This window comes from Octopus sinensis, linkage group LG18 (assembly GCF_006345805.1).
Source record: "Octopus sinensis linkage group LG18, ASM634580v1, whole genome shotgun sequence".
In the NCBI taxonomy this organism is placed as follows: Eukaryota; Metazoa; Mollusca; class Cephalopoda; order Octopoda; family Octopodidae; genus Octopus; species Octopus sinensis.
Genome location: NC_043014.1, coordinates 27871822 through 27895622, shown reverse-complemented (window position 1 = coordinate 27895622; position 23801 = coordinate 27871822). Strand labels below are relative to the sequence as shown.

The window sequence follows — 23801 nt, the reverse complement described above, 5'->3', positions numbered from 1 at the left end:
GATATTCTTACACAAGTGTGACCTCAGCTGAATTTGTCTTCTCATAACTTTCAGAAAAATTGATATTTTTTAATGAAATTTTCTACAAACACCTTTCTGGTGATGTAGATTATGCTATACTGGAATTTACTGTGAACAGTGCTTTCGGAGGGTACCGGGTGGCATTCAGGATAATTCACATGAACCAAATTTATTTCCTCTTTCAGAAAATTGAGTATTTTCTGAATAAAAATTTCCACAAATAAAATTCAGAGGGAGTAGATTACTATCATACTGGAATAATAATAATAATAATAATAATAATAATAATAATAATAATAATAATAATAATAATAATAATAATAAGAAGAAGAAGAAGAAGAAGAAGAAGAAGAAGAAGAAGAAGAAGAAGAAGAAGAAGAATGGGCGCGCACACATAAATATTGATATTCATCACGTAATTTTTTTTCTGTACTGACGTCAGATTTTCCAGCTCATTAAATTTTGTATACAGAAACAACTGATTATGCCTTCAACATTCTTCCCAATGGCAAATTTACTATTATTAATAACTATAAACAATTCAATGCAGATGATAATACTCTTCATTCCTGTTTACCCTTCTATACACAAGTGCCACCAGGACATCTCATGCTACAAATAGAGTCCTCGAAAACGAATTACAATAACGATATCTCAATAGCACAAAACTACATTCAATACATGTTACATTAAAACCTTCCTCCTTTTTGAACAAGTGAAGTCACTATAAATGAAAAGCCTCACAATAAGATGACATCATGTGACGGCTTCACACACATGTGCTTGTGTGCAGGCTTGACAGTATGGTTAAAAATTTTACTTCCTAATCACAAGATTTCAGGTTCACTCACACTGCAGTCTAAGAAAAGCTTAGTGAGTGGACTTGTTAAGTAGAAACTGAAAGAAAAGTCATATTTATGTGTGCGCGCGCACACACACCTGTGTCCTTGTCTCCACATCCCTTGATAGTTATAAATGAACATCACCATCAAATAAGTGCTGTTCCTTGCTTCTAGGTCTTATGAAAACATGTCCAGCATATTCCAAGCATTCAAACGAGATACCTCAGCTATTTCCTCCCACATTTTTTTTCCTGCAGATGTTTGGGCTGGGCATCAGTTTACGAAAACCTGCAGAGGTCATGAATACTGTCCAACCTTGCCTAATTTTGTTTGTTAATCCTCTTTCATCTTGTCAAGATTTTTAGCTAAAAGCTTTACCGTACTCTTCTCTAGGAGTGCAACTCCATTAGAATTCTCTCATCTAAATCTTTCTTACAGGCTTTGACCAACACAATTTTAAGCTAAATACCAAAAGATTTGGGAATGCCTATAAAAGACAAGGAGAACTCTCTCTACTTTCTCTGATATAATTTCAAAGAACGAAAAACGAGCAAGAATTTAAATGAAGAGAATCTATTTGATTAAAAGTTATATGACTATGCTCTGCAATATTTTCACACCCAGGAAATGAGGCAATCACCTAGGATGGCATAGATATTTTTAAACAATTTAGACAAAAACTTCAATCCAATTAAAAATACGAAAACTTAATAATAAAGGGAGCAGATGATTTTACTGCTGGACAGATTAGGGGCAGAATGGGGGAGCTGAGGGGGTTGTGTTGTAATATAACCAGTCACAAGATTTGGTGTAAAACATTTCAAAGTTTGCCTTATTGCTGATTTACACAGTGATATACATTAACATAAAACCATAGATTTCTTGTTTACTAGTTGATAATTTTTTAACTGTTTCAGAAGATATTGAGAAAGAGGACTCATTTTGTAAAGCTGGGAGAAGGAGCTTGCAATTTATAGGGCTGCTCTAGGTGCTCAACATCCTGATGTTATATTCAAAATATAAACGTAAAATATTCAGAAAATGATAATTAGTATGTGTAAAACAGTCAGGACAACAAAGAGATTAAACAATCTACTGATTTACTAAAGATGCATTAAGCTATAAAAGCCTCATTTTAACCAGTGGGAAATGGGTCCTAAATTCTATTGAGTGGAGAAGCAGGCTTGGGATTTCGTATACTTTGCAGCAATTCATAAAATTAAAAAAAATTGTTAGCATTCAGATTGCCATTATCAATTGTTAATTAGAGCACAACCATAGATTGTAAAAGGAGAGTGGCTGCTTCGATTAATTCACCATTAAGTTCACTACTTGAAAGACATTAAGAATTTTTGGTACTTGCGCAGTTTAGTGACATCAGAAAAGTAAATAAAAATTAAGGGGGAGATAACTAGTAAAGGGCCATACGTAAGTCAATTTACTGTTAAACAACTAACACTGCAGTAAGCTAACATGGAGAGTTACAATTTTTGCACGTGTATAAATTCATTATTAGTCGTCGCCCTGCCAACCACTGGAAGAATCTGGTCTTTTTATTCGGCTAAATAGGTAATATTTCAAAATTGATTCATGGTTGACGATTTCAATTTCACGAACAATGAATTGTGGTCCCGCTGGTTTTCCACGTGCCTATCTGATCAATTCCAAAGTAAATAATAACCAATATTTATGTTGACTTATGCACGTTCCTTTACTAGTTATCTCCCCCTTCATTTTTTATTTACTTTTTGACATCAACAATTGCAGCGTGGGAGGTGTTTGTAAGCCATTTAAGAAACACACAAAAGCCGTTCGATTCACTTTAACATTTAAGTTTAATATTTTGACAAATTAAACTTAAATGTTGAAGTGGATCGAACGGCTTTTGTGTGTTTCCTAAATGGCTTACAAAAACCTTCCACGCTGCAATTGTTTTCGTTCCAGCACACGATCTCAGATCAAATCCCTTGCTATGCGAGTACATCTCCGTAATTTTTTAATATCACTAAACTGAACAATTACCGAATTTTTATCACTTATGATAACGTAATAATATTTGTAAACTTTGTAAAAGCTTTAAGTAAAATAGTGTTTTTCTTTTCTTTCAGATAAGCATTTGGAACACATATAAAAATAAGAAAAGCAAACATTTACAAATTTTTCACGATTTTATATTTAAAAAAAGGTCAAATTCAACCCTGATCTTGTAAATTTATGACCAAAGTTATACTTGTAGAGACAACCCCGTCTCATTAGGGGTACACTACAGACGCAATGCACCATTTCCCTATTAAAGATTTCTGATTTCTAGAAAAGTGGAGGCTATGTAGAGGTTGTTGTTAGCTCGTACAGAATCGAGCTTAGTTTCAACGGGGAATCGAAACTGGGTGCAACGATCACAAAAAACTAACGGTCACTGCGAACAAAAAAGAAAAAAAGCGACTGCTTGGTGGCATGTTGTTCCAAATAGCAACCCAATCTCCTCAAATCAAATCCAAACGTCTTAGTTTATTTACCGTTTCAAAATATTAAAGTTCCCCTAACGAAGAAGGAAGTACATCTACATCATTCCCACCTTTCTTTTTCTAGATATAGATTACTTTAAACTGTATTAACCAATGTGTCCTACTTTTTTCTATAATGATAGGGCGCGATTTGACGGAGATTTATTTGGTATTTCAAGCAATTCTAACTTCCGCATTAGGACAGCTTCGTTGTCTCGAAATATATGCTTGTTAATAAGAACGATGAAAGAAAAAGAAAAGAAATAGAATGAAACCAAGTAAGCTATTGTGACATAAGGAAAAAGTCTACTGTCTCTATTTCCCAATCATTGTGTTTATCTAGGACCACCCTAATAAACGTTTATTAGGGTGGTCATAGATAAACACAATGATTGGGAAATAGAGACAGTAGACTTTTTCCTTATGTCACGATAACTTACTTGGTTTTCTTACTTTACTTTTCTTTTTCTTTCATCCTCCTTATTAACAAGCATATATTTCGAGACAACGAAGGTGTCCTAATGCAGAAGTTAGAATTGCTTGAAATACCAAATAAATCTCAATCAAATCACGCCCTATCATTATAGAAAAAAGGACACATTGGTTAATATAGTTTAGAGTAATCTATATCTAGAAAAAGAAAGGTGGGAATGATGTAGATGGACTTCCTTCTTCGTTAGGGGAACTTTAATATTTTGAAACGGTAAATAAACTAAAAAAAGAAAAGTAAAAACTGCTCGTGCCACTCAACAATCAATACCACGCGCAAATCTTTAAATAAAATAATTCGCTCTTTAACATACTTACCTTTGATGGTTTGCCAATCTGCTTCGACATCATTTCAGTAGCTTTGGACAAGAAATCTTGTGGGATTTTCGCCCGAGGTATTGATAACTAAGCTAGGCATAGTTTATTCCAAGGTACCAAATTACCACAAATGCTATGTGAACTGAACAAAATCGAGGGAGAGAACTACAGTTTATAATCACGCATACGTGCCGCGAGGTTTGATATTTAAATGTTACGACAATTTAGTTCTGTCCCTTTACTTTCTGCATTAATCGTTGCGACTTTTCCTTTGTCCTTTTCTTTTCGTTTTGTTTCGTTTCTTTTGGTTTTTTTTTTTTTTTTTTGCTTTTATGCTTCTGGTAAAGTAAAAAAAAATTAAGTGTTGATCATGAAAGATGCTAGAATTGGACAATAAATTTAGAAAATAAACTGCTACTATTAAAACTTTATTATTTCAGGTCAATAGTCAAATGCAGCTCTCTAATTTGGTGAATCGTTTTGAAACTATATCGAGAATGAATTGTCGATATTTTATTTTCTAATTTTTTTGGTAGATTCAGTCAGTTCTCATTACTTCTATCGACATTCCTACACAAGTGTGTCCTCCACCGATTTTGTTCTCTCATAACTTTCAGAAAAATTGATATTTTTGGATCTTTTCCCCTTGAACGGCAGATCGAAAAATTAACTTTTTGTAAGTAATTCATACACACAGGCTTTTTTCTCTGCTAATTCTTATGATCATTGTTAACTGTATAACATCTTATATCAAATGGTCATTAAAATAATGATAATGATGGTGGTGGTAAAGATGTAAACAATGCTTGTGCTACCATCACTATAACTACCCTAGGTTCTATGAAGTATACAAACACAAATATACTAGATCAAACATCATTAATCTTCATTTGATCATTTAAAATATCTTTTCATGCATACACATTCATTTATTTATTTACTCTTATGTACTAATATGTACCGTCCATTATATTTAAATTTTTTGTTTATTATTTTTTTAAAAATTCAGACATTTCTCAGATTCTTGTACAAATATTTTAGAAAACTATTATTGTTTGCTTTTAATTTGTTACAGTATCTATTTAATGATCTGTACATTCTGAGTTCAAATCCTGCCAACATCAACTCTGCCTGTATTCTTTCCAATGTCAATGAGATAAAGTACCAGCCATGTTCTGAGCTGAAGTTAATCAACTATAACATCTGTTATTGAGAACTGTTCTTGTAAATTTTTTATTTGTTGCAATATTTACATACAAAACTTTACCTTTTCAGTTTAATTCTCACTGAGATCAACTATATCTGTCATCCTGTAATGTTAATAAAATAAATACTTGACAAACTCCTCCCAAATGTATGGCATTGTGCCTATGTTAGAAATCATCATTTCTATATGCTGTTTACTTATGCAAAACTATCTGTTTTATGATCAACAAATTAAATTAAATTCATATTGCTGAACCAGCAAGTTAGCCTCTAAATTAGTTCTCTCACTTGTAGAAATAGTAGTCAGCATATAGTAATCATATATGAGTTTCTTTTTCTCTTTTCACACCGTTCAATTTGAGTCCTACAGTATGGGAAGGGGGGTCTTTTAATGTATATGCATTTAGTTGCTGGTAAACTCATAATTATTAACCGGTTCAAGTCATATCTGTCTGAACAGACATACTGCAGATTTTGTGAATTAAATTGTTAAAGTTGACACCCCATCTGTAAGTAAATTTTGAAGTCATTCATTGATGAGTAACTTCAAAATTTGCAGAGCTGAACCTCATAACATGGTTTCTACACTAAATGAAGATTGATGTCTTCTATAAATTTACCATTTAGTGTACATACAAATTGAACTAATCATCTCAATCTAGCAAGAGACCAACATACACTAATACTGGGGCACTTTTCTCTTATAAATATTATTGTAGCTTCCTTCACAAACATGCAATATAAATGCACTCCAAAAATTTCGTAAGATATTCTATGATGGAGAGTAATTAAACAGAAACCAGTATTTACAATTATGTTAAAAACCCACAAATTCTTTATAGGAGATTTTTTATTAATTTCTTCTGAAGGAATAATATAGAACGGGTTCACTTCTAACAAATTGAATCAGTGGCCTGGTTTCAGTCCATTTTCCCTGTTATCCTTGAGGAAGATATGCACCTCAAACATTTCGCCTCTACTCTTAAATCTGAAGCCTTCTAAGAATCAAATCACATTTACTTTTCTCTTCTAATGAAAATAAGCATCCTTTGTTAATGGGGAAGGGAAAATGACAGTACACAATAAATATATCTACGTTCATGATATTCATTCTGTTGCTAGAGTTGAATTTATCTGCAGAGGGTCAGTATTTCATATCATGGCACTAAGTTGTGTCTGTGACAAAGACTTTTCTTATGGGTCTAGTTATTGAGCTATAGATAGATATCACAAGGTAGGTACACCTGACTTCTGTAAAATGTATTTTATTAGCTTGTAGTGCTGAGTTTATCTCTTCCTATGGGCTTCAAAGTACATAAAACTGACTTTTTAAAACTGATTCTGTCATCATTAAAGTGGACTCAGAACAAATAAATGCTAACAAGCTAATCCTTTTCAAATTACCGATGCTTAACTCTTGTGTCAAATGGATGAGGAATAATTATATTTTGGGATAAGATATTGCTCTTTTGCAGGTAATTTCTTCCACTCATAAAATTAAACTCTGCATTGCAAGACAACTAATTTGTCAATTTAACAGGACTGATCATAGAGCTCAGCTAAACAGATTTGTGTTACCTACTTAATGGTTTTTGCATCAGTTTTAACATCAGTGAGTGAAACTGCCTACTTATTGTATTACAATGTAAGTGGTTGAGGACTGCATAAACATTTGTTTTTTTAATGTAATCTGATAGAATCAGTGTGACAAGGCTGAATTACAGGTGCAGTCCATCTGGTAGGCTTCCACATAGTTTCTGTCTCAGTTTCATTCAGAAGGCCTTGATTGAGTTGAAAATAAGTCAGATTTTTGTTCAAGGTGCCATACAGTGAAATTGAACCTAGGACCTTATGATTATAAATGAACTTTTGAGGAAAGAAATAACTACCTTGGCTCGGGACAGCAAAATACTGATGGTAGGATATGAGCTATTTAAACCCCTCAGCTGGTTGTCCTTACCCAACTTATTCAGTTGAGCATACTTTTCTGATATAGAATGAATCACAATGTCGAATGATCTTTCATATATGTTGATGCACAAACACATTCAATGCTTTCTTTGTTTCCACACAATGCCATTTCTTTGTTCAATATATTTATTTGTCAAAATGAATAAAAATCAAATTGAATTTGAAACTTACGTTTTTGTTTTGTTTTTTCATAAGACTTAACTGTAACCTTAACATATTCTGGATGGCTGTAAAGGTTCACATCTTTTATTTGGAATTACTACCTTCATGTGTGTACACATCCTCATACAACTGCTCTTACCTTAAAAAGCATTACAGTTAAAGAACGACTTGTAGACAACTAAACAAAAATTGTAGTAAATATGTAACAAAAGCAAATCCAGGCAGGAGAGAAAAAGTTCTCTCTTAGTAACCTAAACTATTTTTTTTTGTTAGTTCAGTACTTTCCATCATCAAGTTGTCTATACTTTGCTTTCATGTGTCCTGCTGCCTGACAAATTCAATGGGAAGGGGGAATATATATAGTGTTGGAAGATAACATGATTATTTTACCTTTCTTATTACTATTTGTTGACAATAGCATCATTAGTTACAGATCAAACACTGGTTCAATACTTAATCAACTAAACTATTGCACTTTCTCAATAATGACTAAGAGTCACTATTGACTGAGGGCAATATTTTGTACTATCTACGCAGTAATTTCTTGCTCCATAGAACAATTAAGGCTTCCTACAAACTTTCTTGTCAAAAGAAAACATTTCAAAGAACTGCAATTAAAAAAATGTAAAATCACACTTAGAAGTAGGCTAGTTGACTTGTTGCAGTGTTGATAGTTTGTATTAGCCCTATATTCTGACTGGTTCAGTTCAATTAGAGGAAGAAGAGAAAGAATACACCATGGTAGGTAGTAGTGTGCATTTGACAAATATGTATTAGCCTCCAAACCTAAATGACAAATCAATACTGTAAGTTAAAATGTGCAAGAAATTAGTTGGAATGCAAGCACAACCAACAGATCATTTTCTGTCCTTTGTCAACATTTGGTATGTGTCTGTCTTTAGCATACTTTTTAATATAGGCTTGTCACATCAAACTTGATCTTAACAGCAATGTAGCAACCAATGAGAGCCTCTACAAAACGAACATGATCTAATTGCAAAAGAACACTACTTGAATTATGCCCACAGACATAGATACTCAGGAGGCAAACAAAAAAAAATTCATCAAAAGTGCTATACAGACCAGTCCAACTGGCAAGAGGAGAAATCACTGTTAAGCACTATCTCAGACTTGATAACTACTTCAGACCACCAGAAACCAATACTAATAATATTGCTGTCTCTGGACATAATACTGATACTGCAATGGCTTTAAATCAACAGTCACAAAATTCAGAGGCAGAAAAGGAGAAAACAATGGATGGAAAGGAGCAAAACCCAAATACTTAAATTCAGCAGAAAGTTTAGAAACATGATCAAATCATGTGACATGAATACAGCCAAAGAAAAATTCACAAAATATCAAATGGAGAGAAAAAGGAATGCACAACACAGGACACTTCAGATGGGGAAGAGTATAAGCTGAAGACTACATCATACTCTACTTGTTAACCAATAAAGTTCAAACAATCACTATCAAATGCAACTTCACACAAAATAAGAAGCATGAATTTCAAAAGTGACAACATTACAGCAGGAAACAAAAAACAATGACGAAGTGGCCATTCCAATCCTTGAAACCTTCAAATACACTGGGTTTGGTAACCTACTTAAATTATCTCACATACCAAACAAGGGAAATACAACCCACAACAGCATAACACGTGTTCCTACCGAAATATGAATACAGTTATTCAGCACCAATAATGGTAATGAACAGAAATGCAGAATGCAAAATTACAGCAGACACTCAAGAATGCACAACTTTGATCACAGACTTCCACGATTGGAGAGAGATGAACTCAGTTAAAAAGATTAGACAAGAGAATACATATGTACGCAAATGGTTCAACAAGTCATTACTTAGAAAACCCCTAACCAACACCTTACGTGACAACTTAACCATACATTTTCCTCCAGCATTCAACACCATATCAGCTAGAGAGAGAGAGAGATATTATATTGGATGGATGTCTAGATGTATCCATGGCACCAACATATGGAACAGATGGCAACAATGCTATATTAAATTGTAAGAGAAATCATCTAAGAGTCAGAACAAAAGAAACAAGACTCAGCCAGGACAGAAGTGTCTGATCTAGCTTTCAATTACCAAGAATTCAGAAAAGACATCACAGTGACAACAACAGACCTACAAGTACAATCATCTGAAATATACACAGTAGCAGATAGAACACTAATAAACAATGTGGCATACACATCAGAGGGCCCACCAGAAATTATATTAATTAATTGCCCTTTATTACCAAAACCAACAGGCGCAGGAGTGGCTGTGTGGTAAGTAGCTTGCTAACCAACAACATGGTTCCGGGTTCAGTCCCGCTGCGTGGCACCTTGGGCAAGTGTCTTCTGCTATAGCCTCGGGCCGACCAAAGCCTTGTGAGTGGATTTGGTAGATGGAAACTGAAAGAAGCCTGTCGTATATATGTATGTATATATATATATATATATATATATGTATGTGTGTGTATATGTTTGTCCCTCTAGTATTGCTTGACAACCGATGCTGGTGTGTTTACGTCCCTGTCACTTAGCGGTTGGCAAAAGAGACCGATGGAATAAGTACTGGGCTTAAAAAGAATAAGTCCCGGGGTAGATTTGCTCGACTAAAGGCAGTGCTCCAGCTTGGCCGCAGTCAAATGACTGAAACAAGTAAAAGAGAAAAAGAGTAAAGAGAAATCAACATTATACTTTACTTTCGAAACTACATATTTCATTAAAATTGAATCAAATTATGCTTGCACCAGCCATCCACAAAAAATGCCAACAATCAATGCAGGAATAGCAACTGGAATGACATCTGAAAACTTTAAACACTGTTCCAACATACCACTTTCATATTATTACATGGCACAGAAAGCACCCCAACAACAACTACAACTTCATGGTGGTGAAAAGGTTACTACAACAAAGAGGAAACAAACCTTACAAACTATCATGTCAAAAAATATTCAATCCATACAGATTTGCTAATTACCTCACCACAGACACCAAAAAACATTGGGTCATCCTGGAAAACATGCTTGATGCAGACTCGCAAAAAAATGTTTTACAAGAGGAAAGTGACAAAGAGCACATAATAAAAAAACCAAGACATCGTACAAGGTAAGAAATACAACTTTATTAAAAAAACTCCTGAAAATATGTAACACTTTGTAAAAACTTCAGATAAACAAAAATACAAAGAAACATAGGACAGCATTTACAAATCTACACTAAATCTCAGCACCATCATATAAAGTGCAGCAACAAGAACTCGCATTGGAACTAAACACCAAAATGAGAGTAAATAAGAGAGAAAAAGGAATTCTTCCTCACAAATGCAAACAACCAATACTGGGGATGTACAAACATCACTAAACATATTGGACAAATGGTTGCAATATAACATTGACTCAGCTAAATTTGCACAACACACATTTGAAATCTGTCACATACAAAAAAAGAGGAAAAAAAAGGACTACACATAATGGGTGTCAGAAATTCTAGAAAAAGTTACATACTGTGTTCAATACAGAATGGACTCATGAACTGTGGAAGAATGTGTGTTGCCAAGCATCATATAATTTTACATTCGGAGGCTGCATCAACAAAACAATAATCTACACTGATGAAATGTGGTTTCAAGCAACAACAAAGAAACAAAATGCATCCTGAAGGGAACACCAACATGCATAAACATTAGACATCAACTAGAAAGGATACAAAAAAGAACACCATGTCTCAACAGAAGCAACACTGAACTATGGACCATCATGCAGAAGAGAGATGCAATAGTTAGAGTATATTACTACAAGACTTACAAACCAATGCCAAAATTAAAAGATTGGGGGCATGATTGAATTAAATCCTCTCATGTGACAAAACCATATGAAAAAAAAAACATTAACAAATACATCAAGAGAATATGTTACACACCAAAGCAAAAAAAAAAAAAAAAAGATTCCTCTACATGGAAACTGACCTAGCATCACCAGAAAAGAAAAAGAGAAAATGCATGAAAGTAAGAATACAACTAGAAATTGATCTTACGACAGAAGAACCAATGAAACAAGAAAACAATGAGGTTTGTATGTTGATTAGTACGCATATATGGAAGTGTGAAGGTGGGATTCAGGAAAAATGTAGTTCTGTGAACAAAGGAAAGACATGGCAATTTATTATTGGTAGATCTTAAAAAATAAAATTCAAGAAAAACAAAAAGAATTCATATTTTTTATTTTACTATTTTCTTTGTTTATTTTTCCATGTCTTTAATGTTTTCTTCTGTATAAATTGAGACTTGGTGTGAAGCTTCAGCTAACATTTTAAAATGTTGTACCGTTATAACCAACATTAGAAGGAAGTAAGTCATTGAATTGTATGTAAAACCTAAAAGTGTAAAATAAGACATCTTACTTAAGACGCATCAAGCTAAGTAAAATTGCAGCCATCCATACACACATGTCCTTTGTGGCCATACCCCTACTCCCCCTCCCACCTGAGAGGTCTTTGTCTTGCAGGTGCCAGTGCTACTTAAGTGCACCCATGTCAGTGAACTATAAAAAGCACTCAACACACTGTAAAGTGGTTGGTGTTAGGCAGGGTATCCAGCTATAGAAACCATGCCAAAACAGACAATTGGATTCTGGTCAGCTCTCCAACTCTTGTCAAACTGTCCAATCCATGCCAGCATGGAAAACAGACATTAAATGATGATGATGTTTATAAGGGTGGTGGAGTGGTGGAATTAGTGGAATGGTAGAGAAAATGGCTTGCAGTATTTAGTTACCTTGCTTTACATTCAGATTTCAAATCCTGTCAAAGTCAACTTTATCTTTTGCCCTTCCAGAGTTTCATACAAGAGTTGATGTGGCCATCAGTTTCGGGGCATTGTGTTTACAAATTTCACTAATTTATTAAAGTCAAAAACAATGAAAAGACTGATCTGTACATACACAGATGCATGCATGTACACATGCACACAAACATGCACATATACAAATTGCATGCATCTACACACAAATTCAATGTCTTGTTTCTAATATTTCTAAATATTAGACCTAAGAGAGTGTTCAGACAAAATGAGGATTTGGAGAATAATGGTAAGGAGAGAAGACTAGCAGATGAATCACAGGTATGTGGTACACAATCAGCAAATTAGAACAGAGAGTGCAATTGTTACAGTAAATATCTCTTTCTCATATTTGTATACAAAGACCCCCTTCAGTCATGAATGTCCATGGGATTGCACTAAGAAAGTCACCCTCTGAGGTACAAGTCCAAGCAAGGTTGTTTATGGAAGACCAGCAGTCATCCATGTATACCAGCCTTTCCTCTCCATACCACTAACGTTATCCAAGGGAAAAGAAAATGCCAATACAGCTTGGCACCAGTGACATTGTAACTCATTTCTATAGCTGAGTAAATTGGAGCATTGTGAAGTAAAGTGTCTTGCTCAAGAACGCAACACACAGCTCAATCTGGGAATCAAACTACTTCATGATTGTGGGCCTGACACTAATCACTGACACATTATCTATATATATAGCCATATATATATCTACACACACACACACACACATGTATATATTATGTTATTTGAGAAACAGGGACTGCTTATCCAAATTGCAGTTTCATCTTATTGCTCTTCAATTGACTAGATATGCCAACAAACTGAAAAGCCTTTCAGAAATAGAGGGCCATGTTGGTATTATGCACATGATCATACATTCTTACTGGACTCCATGTAGTAGGAGTGTAAGAGTCATTCAACTTGAACCTTACTAGAATTTTCTTCCAAGTAAAGTAATCAACTTCTTGCTGACAAGCATTTACCTTATGTATAACAGTTAGAGAAAATCTGAACAGTTCACACATCAACAACAAAAACATACCAATGAAAGAGCTTATATACAGTTAGTTATCTTGCTAGAAAGAACAACCAAATTTTCTTCAAATCAAATTTTACCATCTTAAAAGGTGGACTCACTGAATAAGGTTGTTTAACATTAATGTAGTAGATATCTACATCAAGGAAAAAGACTGAATGGTCATGTTTACATCATATTTGATCATAGATTTGGTGGATTAGGGCTAATCAAGAATTAAATAATAACAACCTGCAAAGTTCATTCAACAACAACATATTTGATCATAGATTTGGTGGATTAGGGCTAATCAAGGATTAAATAATAACAACAACAAAGAAAACATACCTGTCCATTGGAATCTTTAAAGTTTCATGGATAAAGCTTCCAATATTTGCTGAATGGTCCTTGTTGACATCTGGCCCTAGTTTTCCAATAGAAGTAACATGAACTGAAGCACATGGGTCATCCGACCCTCCATGGCTCATTATTAGGTCAGGATGGACACAAATGGTAATATACTGTAACAACAATAATAGCAGCATTAACAGTGCAATAACAATAATAACAAAAAGTTCAGCAATTACAGTTTGCAACTTCCCTTCAATAACTCCAACAATAGTAATAAATGATTTGAAACCTCATAAACACCAATTTGAGGCAGATAAAAAGAAAGAAAACAATAGGCCCACTAACAGCTCTTGAATCATGTATCCTTAGGTTGCCAGACAACTATGTTATTGATTACACAACAACTGCTATTCCTTCTCAAATTACAGGACAAAATAATACAAATAAAATAATGAAGCATCAGAAAATCTGTCTTTTGGTATTTAATTCTGGTTCTTTACATTCCGTGTTCAAACCCTACTGAAGTCAACTTCGCTTTACACCCTTTTGAGATTGATAAAATAAAGTAGCAATCAAATATTGGGCTTGATGGTATCAACTAACCTCACCCAAATTTAAGACCTTGTGCTTTTGCTAGAAAAGATAGAAAATTATATAATTCTTAAGAACAACTTTTAAACCACACACTCATCATGATTTTGAAAGATAACTTATCAAACACAAAAGCCTCATAACTCAACAGTTTTAAACTCCCTCCATTTTAAATTCTATACTGCAGACACTCTTCCTCTCATTTTTACATCAAAAGTTTCTTATCACACAGCTCTATCAAAGCCTGTACTGATGGCAGTCTTTCCAGCTCATTAAATTTTGTATACAGAAACAACTGATTACGCCTTCAACATTTTTCCCAATGTTACTAATAACCACAAACAATTCAATGCAGATGATAATACTATTCATTCCTGTTTACCCTTCTATACACAAGTGCCACCAGGACAACTCATTCTACAAATAGAGTCCTCAAAAACGAATTACAATAACGATATCTCAATAGCACAAAACTACATTCAATACATGTTACATTAAAACCTTCCTCCTTTTTGAACAAGTGAAGTCACTATAAATGAAAAGCTTCACAATAAGATGACATCTTGTGACGGCTTCACACACATGTGCTTGTGTGCAGGCTTGACAGTATGGTTAAAAACTTTATCTCCCAATCATATGATTTCAGGTTCATTCACATTGCATGGTACCTTGGGCAAGTGTCTTGTATAGACCCAGGCTACTAAAAGCTTAATAAGTGGACTTGTTAAGCAGAAACTGAAAGAAAAGTCATATTTATGTGTGCGCATGCACACACACACACACACCTGTGTCCTTGTCTCCACATCCCTTGATAGTTATAAATGAACATCACCATCAAATAAGTGCTGTTCCTTGCTTCTAGGTCTTATGAAAACATGTCCAGCATATTCCAAGCATTCAAACGAGATACCTCAGCTATTTCCTCCCACATTTTTTTTCCTGCAGATGTTTGGGCTGGGCATCAGTTTACGAAAACCTGCAGAGGTCATGAATACTGTCCAACCTTGCCTAATTTTGTTTGTTAATCCTCTTTCATCTTGTCAAGATTTTTAGCTAAAAGCTTTGCCATACTCTTCTCTAGGGGTGCAACTCCATTAGAATTCTCTCATCTAAATCTTTCTTACAGGCTTTGACCAACACAATTTTAAGCTAAATACCAAAAGATTTGGGAATGCCTATAAAAGACAAGGAGAACTCTCTCTACTTTCTCTGATATAATTTCAAAGAACGAAAAACGAGCAAGAATTTAAATGAAGAGAATCTATTTGATTAAAAGTTATATGACTATGCTCTGCAATATTTTCACACCCAGGAAATGAGGCAATCACCTAGGATGGCATAGATATTTTTAAACAATTTAGACAAAAACTTCAATCCAATTAAAAATACGAAAACTAATAATAAAGGGAGCAGATGATTTTACTGCTGGACAGATTAGGGGCAGAATGGGGGAGCTGAGGGTGTTGTGTGGTGATATAATCAGTCACATGATTTGGTGTAAAACATTTCAAAGTTTGCCTTATTGCTGATTTACACAGTGATATACATTAACATAAAACCATAGATTTCTTGTTTACTAGTTGATAATTTTTTAACTGTTTCAGAAGACATTGAGAAAGAGGACTCATATTGTAAAGCTGGGAGAAGGAGCTTGCAATTTATAGGGCTGCTCTAGGTGCTCAACATCCTGATATTATATTCAAAATAAAAACGTAAAATATTCAGAAAATGATAATTAGTATGTGTGAAACAGTCAGGACAACAAAGAGATTAAACAATCTACTGATTTACTAAAGATGCATTAAGGTATAAAAGCCTCATTTTAACCAGTGGAAGATGGGTCCTAAATTCTATTGAATGGAGAAGCAGGCTTGGGATTTCGTATACTTTGCAGCAATTCATAAAATTAAAAAAAATTGTTAGCATTCAGATTGCCATTATGAATTGTTAATTAGAGCACAACCATAGATTGTAAAAGGAGAGTGGCTGCTTCGATTAATTCACCATTAAGTTCACTACTTGAAGGACATTTTTGGTAATTGTGCAGTTTAGTGACATTAGAAAAGTAAATAAAAATTAAGGTGGAGATAACTAGTAAAGGGCCATACGTAAGTCAACTTACTGTTAAACAACTAATACTTATTTCTTTATTACCCACAAGGGGCTAAACACAGAGGGAACAAACAAGGACAGATATAGGTATTAAGTCGATTACATCGACCCCAGTTCGTAACTGGTACTTAATTTATCGACCCCGAAAGGATGAAAGGCAAAGTCGACCTCGGCGGATATGAACTCACAACGTAACGCAGACGAAATACCGCTAAGCATTTCGCCCGGCGTGCTAACGTTTCTGCCAGTTCGCCGACTGCAGTAAGCTAACATGGAGAGTTACAATTTTTGCACGCGTATAAATTCATTATTAGTCGTCGCCCTGCCAACCACTGGAAGAATCTGGTCTCGTTATTCGGCTAAATAGGTAATATTCCAAAATTGATTCATGGTTGACGATTTCAATTTCACGAACAATGAATTGCGGTCCCGCTGGTTTTCCACGTGCCTATCTGATCAATTCCAAAGTAAATAATAACCAATATTTATGTTGACTTATGCACGTTCCTTTACTAGTTATCTCCCCCTTCATTTTTTATTTACTTTTTGACATCAACAATTGCAGCGTGGAGGTGTTTGTAAGCCATTTAAGAAACACACAAAAGCCGTTCGATTCACTTCAACATTTAAGTTTAATATTTTGACAAATTAAACTTAAATGTTGAAGTGAATCGAACGGCTTTTGTGTGTTTCTTAAATGGCTTACAAACACCTTCCACGCAGCAATTGTTTTCGTTCCAGCACACGATCTCAGATCAAATCTCTTGCTATGCGAGTACATCTCCGTAATTTTTTAATATCACTAAACTGAACAATTACCGAATTTTTATCACTTATGATAACGTAATAATATTTGTAAACTTTGTAAAAGCTTTAAGTAAAATAGTGTTTTTCTTTTCTTTTAGATAAGCATTTGGTACACATATAAAAATAAGAAAAGCAAACATTTACAAATTTTTCACGATTCTATATTTAAACAAAGGTCAAATTCAACCCTGATCTTGTAAATTTATTACCAAAGTTATACTTGTAGAGACAACCCCGTCTCATTAGGGGTACACTACAGACGCAATGCACCATTTCCCTATTAAAGATTTCTGATTTCTAGAAAAGTGGAGGCTATGTAGAGGTTGTTGTTAGCTCGTACAGAATCGAGCTTAGTTTCAACGGGAAATCGAAACTGGGTGCAACGATCACCAAAAACAAACGGTCACTGCGAACAAAAAAGAAAAAAAGCGACTGCTTGGTGGCATGTTCTGTTCCAAATAGCAACCCAATCTCCTCAAATCAAATCCAAACGTCTTAGTTTATTTACCGTTTCAAAATATCAAAGTTCCCCTAACGAAGAAGGAAGTACATCTACATCATTCCCACCTTTCTTTTTCTAGATATAGATTACTTTAAACTATATTAACCAATGTGTCCTACTTTTTTTCTATAATGATAGGGCGCGATTTGACGGAGATTTATTTGGTATTTCAAGCAATTCTAACTTCCGCATTAGGACAGCTTCGTTGTCTCGAAATATATGCTTGTTAATAAGGAGGATGAAAGAAAAAGAAAAGAATAGAATGAAACCAAGTAAGCTATTGTGACATAAGGAAAAAGTCTACTGTCTCTATTTCCCAATCATTGTGTTTATCTAGGACCACCCTAATAAACGTTTATTAGGGTGGTCATAGATAAACACAATGATTGGGAAATAGAGACAGTAGACTTTTTCCTTATGTCACGATAACTTACTTGGTTTTCTTACTTTACTTTTCTTTTTCTTTCATCCTCCTTATTAACAAGCATATATTTCGAGACAACGAAGGTGTCCTAATGCAGAAGTTAGAATTGCTTGAAATACCAAATAAATCTCAATCAAATCACGCCCTATCATTATAGAAAAAAGGACACATTGGTTAATATAGTTTAGAGTAATCTATATCTAGAAAAAGAAAGGTGGGAATGATGTAGATGGACTTCCTTCTTCGTTAGGGGAACTTTGATACTTTGAAACGGTAAATAAACTAAAAAAAGAAAAGTAAAAACTGCTCGTGCCACTCAACAATCAATACCACGCGCAAATCTTTAAATAAAATAATTCGCTCTTTAACATACTTACCTTTGATGGTTTGCCAATCTGCTTCGACATCATTTCAGTAGCTTTGGACAAGAAATCTTGTGGGATTTTCGCCCGAGGTAAATTAGTATTGATAATTAAGCTAGGCATAGTTTATATAAAGGTACCAAATTACCACAAATGCTATGTGAACTGAACAAAATCGAGGGAGAGAACTACAGTTTATAATCACGCATACGTGCCGCGAGGTTTGATATTTAAATGTTACGACAATTTAGTTATGTCCCTTTACTTTCTGCATTAATCGTTGCGACTTTTCCTTTGTCCTTTTCTTTTCGTTTTGTTTCGTTTCTTTTGGTTTTTTTTTTTTTTTGCTTTTATGCTTCTGGTAAAGTAAAAAAAAATTAAGTGTTGATCATGAAAGATGCTAGAATTGGACAATAAATTTAGAAAATAAACTGCTACTATTAAAACTTTATTATTTCAGGTCAATAGTCAAATGCAGCTCTCTAATTTGGTGAATCGTTTTGAAAATATATCGACAATGAATTGTCGATATTTTATTTTCTAATTTTTTTGGCAGATTCAGTCAGTTCTCATTACTTCTACCGATATTCCTACACAAGTGTGTCCTCCACCGATTTTGTTCTCTCATAACTTTCAGAAAAATTGATATTTTTGGATCTTTTCCCCTTGAACGGCAGATCGAAAAATTAATTTTTTGTAACTAAACACTTTTAAACTTCGGACATTGGTAGGATGTGTCATATAAAACATCTTTTACTCTAAGTGTTGTTGAGAAAAGTTTATATTTTGAAAGTTATTTCGTGTTAAAGTCGTCGTATTTCGGTAATTTCAACCAATCATTGACGTGTATTCAGCTGAATAAAATTACTAACGTTGTTGGATCTTTTCGGTTTGAACGGCAGTTTTTTCTAGCGGTGTCATATGAAATTGTCACCCATAATTATAATCCTAGAATCGATCTGTTGCATTTCAATCTCTTAAAGGGTTTGGGTTAGTTAAGGTTAGGGTTAGGAGTGGGGGAAGGGTATCTTTTTTTCTTCACAAATGTAAATAAACCCAATCTGTTTCTAAAACGAGGGACATATTCATACGGCACAGAATGCTTTTTAACTCAATAGACGTCATTGATTGGTTGAAATTGAAGAAATTGAAGAAAAACAACAACAAATATTTTACAAACTATAGAATTTTCTCAATAAAGCCAAGAGAAAAAGATGTTTTATAAACATATTCTACCAGTATACGAAGTTTAAAATTTTTTAGTTACCTAGAAATTATGTTAAAAACTGCCGTTCAAACCGAAAAGATCCACGTTGTTTGTCAACAACAACTATCGGCGGTATATATTTTCGTTTGTCACTGTTATTTATGACATCGTTCGTGCGTTTGTGCTGGTTTTAGCTTTAGGGTTTTAGGTTTAGGGTTAGGGTTGGGATTTTAGAGTTAGAGTTACGGAAAAAAGTGAAAAATGAAGAAATTGTAGTGGGAGGCAAAACAGTCCTTCCGAAAACAGTAGCTGAAAAACAGGAAAAAAAACTCTAAAAGCAGTAGAAATGCACGAACGATTGTGGTGGTGTCATGAAGTAAACACGCTTCAGGTAGGCTCGTTTATTCATACAAGCGTAACTGAGATGAAATATGTCATAAATAACAGTGACAAACGAAATATACACTGCCGGAAGTTGTTGACAAACAACAGCAGTAATTTTTTTCAGCTGAATACGCATCATTGATTGGAGGAAATTACCGAAATACGACAACTTTAACACGAAATAACTTTAAAAATACGAACTTTTCTCAACAATACTAAGAGTAAAATATGTTTTATATGATACATTCTACCAGTGTCCGAAGTTTTAAACTGTTTAGTTACAAAATATTAATTTCTCGATCTGCCGTTCAAAGGGTAAAGAAAATACCGGGTGGTATTTCGGATAATTCACACGAGTCAAATTTGTTTCCTTGTAACTTTCAGAAAAATGAGTATTTTTTCAATAAAAATTTCTACAAATACCATTCAGAAGGAGTAGATTACGATTATATCAGAATTTAATGTAATAATAATAATAATAGAATCTTTATATTTTGACCGGCAGATTTAGAAAATAATTTTTTGTAACAAAACACTTTCAAACTTCGTATACTGGTAGAATGTGTCATATAAAACAACTTTTACTCTTAGCGTTTTTGAGAAAAGTTTATATTTACGAAGTTGTATTTCGGTAATTTCAACCAATCAATGACGTGTATTCAGCTGAATAAAATTACTGCCGTTGTTTGTCAACAACAACTATCGGCGGTGTATATTTCGTTTGTCACTGCATTTTTTACTGCTATTAAAATAAGCCCAGCACTTCTCTAAGATTTTCCACTTTATGCTGTACTCCATAGCACTTTGCCTTAACGCCCATAAGTGCCTGGTGAGGGCTGTGACATTTCGTCTCGCCGGGATTTTTAAAACGGATTTATAGTCATTGAATATAGTCTTAAACGGACCTTCTACCGCTCTCACATACTTCCGCATATCTGGTTTCCTATTTGAGCCTTTTGATGTTATCTCTGTCTCATATACAACTATTCAGTGTTACGATGGCCATTAAGGAGACATATGGTGTTACCTGTGCTTGAGCAGCCTACCTTGTTCTCAAGTCTGGGCTAATCTACTAATATGTTTTTTATACTAAGTGCACAGCTAAAGGAAATTCTTAAAATGTGCCTATTAAAACTTTTACTGAAACTATTCGTAACAACGAAATGTTTAACTACTAAGCAAAGAAAAATCCTACAGCAAAAAGTTTTACGCTTAAAAAGTGGATGTGAACCACAACACTTTCCGGTGGCGTTTTTCTTGGATGGATAAGATTTTGCACTATAAATATTTCTGTTTTTAAAACTGATGGCAGCCGTGGCTACATTGTAGTGCAGGGCAACATCGTCAAAAATCTCTTTACTTGAATATATCTATATATTTCGCTTAGGCATTGCGATACTAATAACTTGGTATAGGACCCAATATGCGTATGCTTCAGAACGAAGCATTCGACTAGTACAGAGAGGTAATAAGAAACAGAGATGACAAAGGAATAAACGATTATCATATGAACAACTTTCAGCTCTTTTCACTATAAGATGCAGTGGGCTCATAGTTGAGTGTTTGAGTAACTGCTTATAGCTTCATCGGAGCCTTGAACATGAAGTGCCACTTTATGTTTGTGGGTCCTATGAAGCTATAAGTTTGTAGGCAACGCTACATGGTGTACAATACATCCATACAAATGGAATGGTGGAGAGATTGCATAGGCAGTTAAAACCTGTGCTTCGCGCAACTCCAGATCCACAACGATGGACCGAATTTCTTCCTGTCGTTCTCCTAGGTTACCGGTCCGCTGGTTAAGGCGGATTTGGGCTACTCCTCGACCGAACTCTTGTACGGTACCACTTTAACGCTTCCTGGTCAAATGTGGGCACTAGTCGGCAAAGAGAGCGAACGTTAGCGGTTTGTGGTCGGTGAAAATCGTAAAATCTCTACCTTCGAGAAGATAAAAGAAATGCTTCACCGCCAGATAAATTGCTAAAAGTTCTTTACCAAACACACTGTATCTCAATTTAGCATTTTTCAGCTGGCGAGAGAAGAAGGCTAATGGCTGGCTTCGGCTGTTGACAGATTGCTCTAAAACTAAACAGTGGATGATGATGATGACGTGTCTTCCTGTGGTACCAGCAAATTGAAGCAAGAGGCGCGTGTCCGTGCCTAAAGGAGCGACGTCTGGTTCTCCCTTCAGAATGATTTCGTGAAAATGAACGGTCTCTGTACATGTGTGCGATTTGACGGGTCACCTCTACAATGGCCCGCAAGATTGCGGAGGATTGCGTGTCGTCTGGAGCAGAAGAAATACCAGCTCGAGAGGAGGACGAAGAAGAGCATTGAGGCAAAGGAAATGGATTCATTTTGGACGATAATAGAAAAACGGAACGTCACGAAGAACAAGCTAGTTGGAAGACACGCCATTAGAAATAGCAGCCAAATACCCTAGTTGAAAGAAAACCCGATGAGCAGCGAACTAGGACATTTTTTTTCAGTAGCAGAGGATGAAAATAGAAGTCCTTGTTAACGGATAAAGAATTGAACATAGCCAACACGTGGATAATCCGGCTGGTTGAGAGAAAGAAACTCATACCAGGCACGTAGGAAAATTTTGTTGTCTTTGTGAATTCTGGAGAAAATTCCGGATATTTTTTTACAGGACGCTGTGTCACCAAAGGAACAAGTTGTAAATTCCGTTACAACCCGACGAAAAATGATTTGCACTTTCCAGCTTGAAAATGGCGCCAAAATGTTCTGGTGAAGAAGACAATATGGCGACGAGGGACATCAGTGGTATGTTCCTATATGCGATGAGTGGCGGTCTGGTTGCGTAAACGAAGTCGCGAAGGAGAAGGAGGAATACGTATTCACTGTCAGAATTCGTCCGGGGTTCACCATTTTAGAAGGAATTATGGTGTGTGCTGCGTCGAGTCATCGTTTTAGTTAGTTTAGTGGTCTGGAACGTCGGGTCAGCATTTTAGATGGTGATAGTGGCCTAGAACGTCGGGAGTCACCATTCTAGATGGTGGTAGTGATGTATTCACGTCGGGTCACCATTTTAGATGGTGATAGTGATCTAGAACGCTGGGTCACCATTTTAGATAGTGATAGTGGTCTGGAACGTCGGGTCACCATTTTAGATGGTGAGGTGTCCATATTACGTCGGGGGTCACCATTTTAGACGGATAAGGTTGTGAAGCCACCTAATGTGACTCTACTCAGAAGGCTGTAATCTCATTTGACAGGAACACAATATAAGGAAATACATGAAACAAGATGGTACCTTTATATACTTTTAATGTGGCCACACGTACATACACAAGCTGAATTATAAATGAAAATCGTTTGATGCGTGGAGGCCATGATATTCTCCTATGCGTTAGCACCTATCTGCTAGCTGGCGTGTGGAGTGAGAGAGAGAGTAGATTACGTCTTTACTGTCCGACGTCTTGGCAAGAAAAGAGAAAGTCCTAAAGCCTCGTGTCAGAATCTCACGCTCTAGCCCCATCTGGTGCCAGCGTTTAAACCCGCTGTCAAAGAGGGTAACTGCGCCTACACAACGCCCTACTCAGGCCTTTTCTGTGTGTTTTCACATACAGCAAAACTTTTGACCGTGTGCATTTACGGTCGGAAAGAGACTGTATCTATTGACAGAGTAATGAAGGCTTTCTCTGAAAGTCTTCTT

The 23801-nt window shown here is 35.1% G+C and overlaps 1 protein-coding gene and 1 long non-coding RNA gene across 2 annotated transcripts; one reads left to right on the top strand and one right to left on the bottom strand.

Annotated features, from left to right (window-relative positions):
• Positions 1-6512: 6512 nt before the first annotated feature.
• Positions 6513-7510, top strand: LOC118766945. The gene is made up of 2 exons (XR_005002851.1): positions 6513-6549; positions 6619-7510. It is a non-coding gene; the product is annotated as an uncharacterized LOC118766945 (long non-coding RNA).
• A 4229-nt stretch (positions 7511-11739) lies between these two features.
• On the bottom strand, positions 11740-18760 carry LOC115221580 (macrophage migration inhibitory factor). The gene is made up of 3 exons (XM_029791781.2): positions 18547-18760; positions 13731-13903; positions 11740-11904 (listed from the first exon to the last, which is right to left on the bottom strand). Exons 1-3 carry the CDS (start codon positions 18652-18654, stop codon positions 11841-11843), a joined length of 345 nt encoding a protein of 114 aa, XP_029647641.1. The 5' UTR covers positions 18655-18760; the 3' UTR covers positions 11740-11840.
• Positions 18761-23801: the final 5041 nt, after the last annotated feature.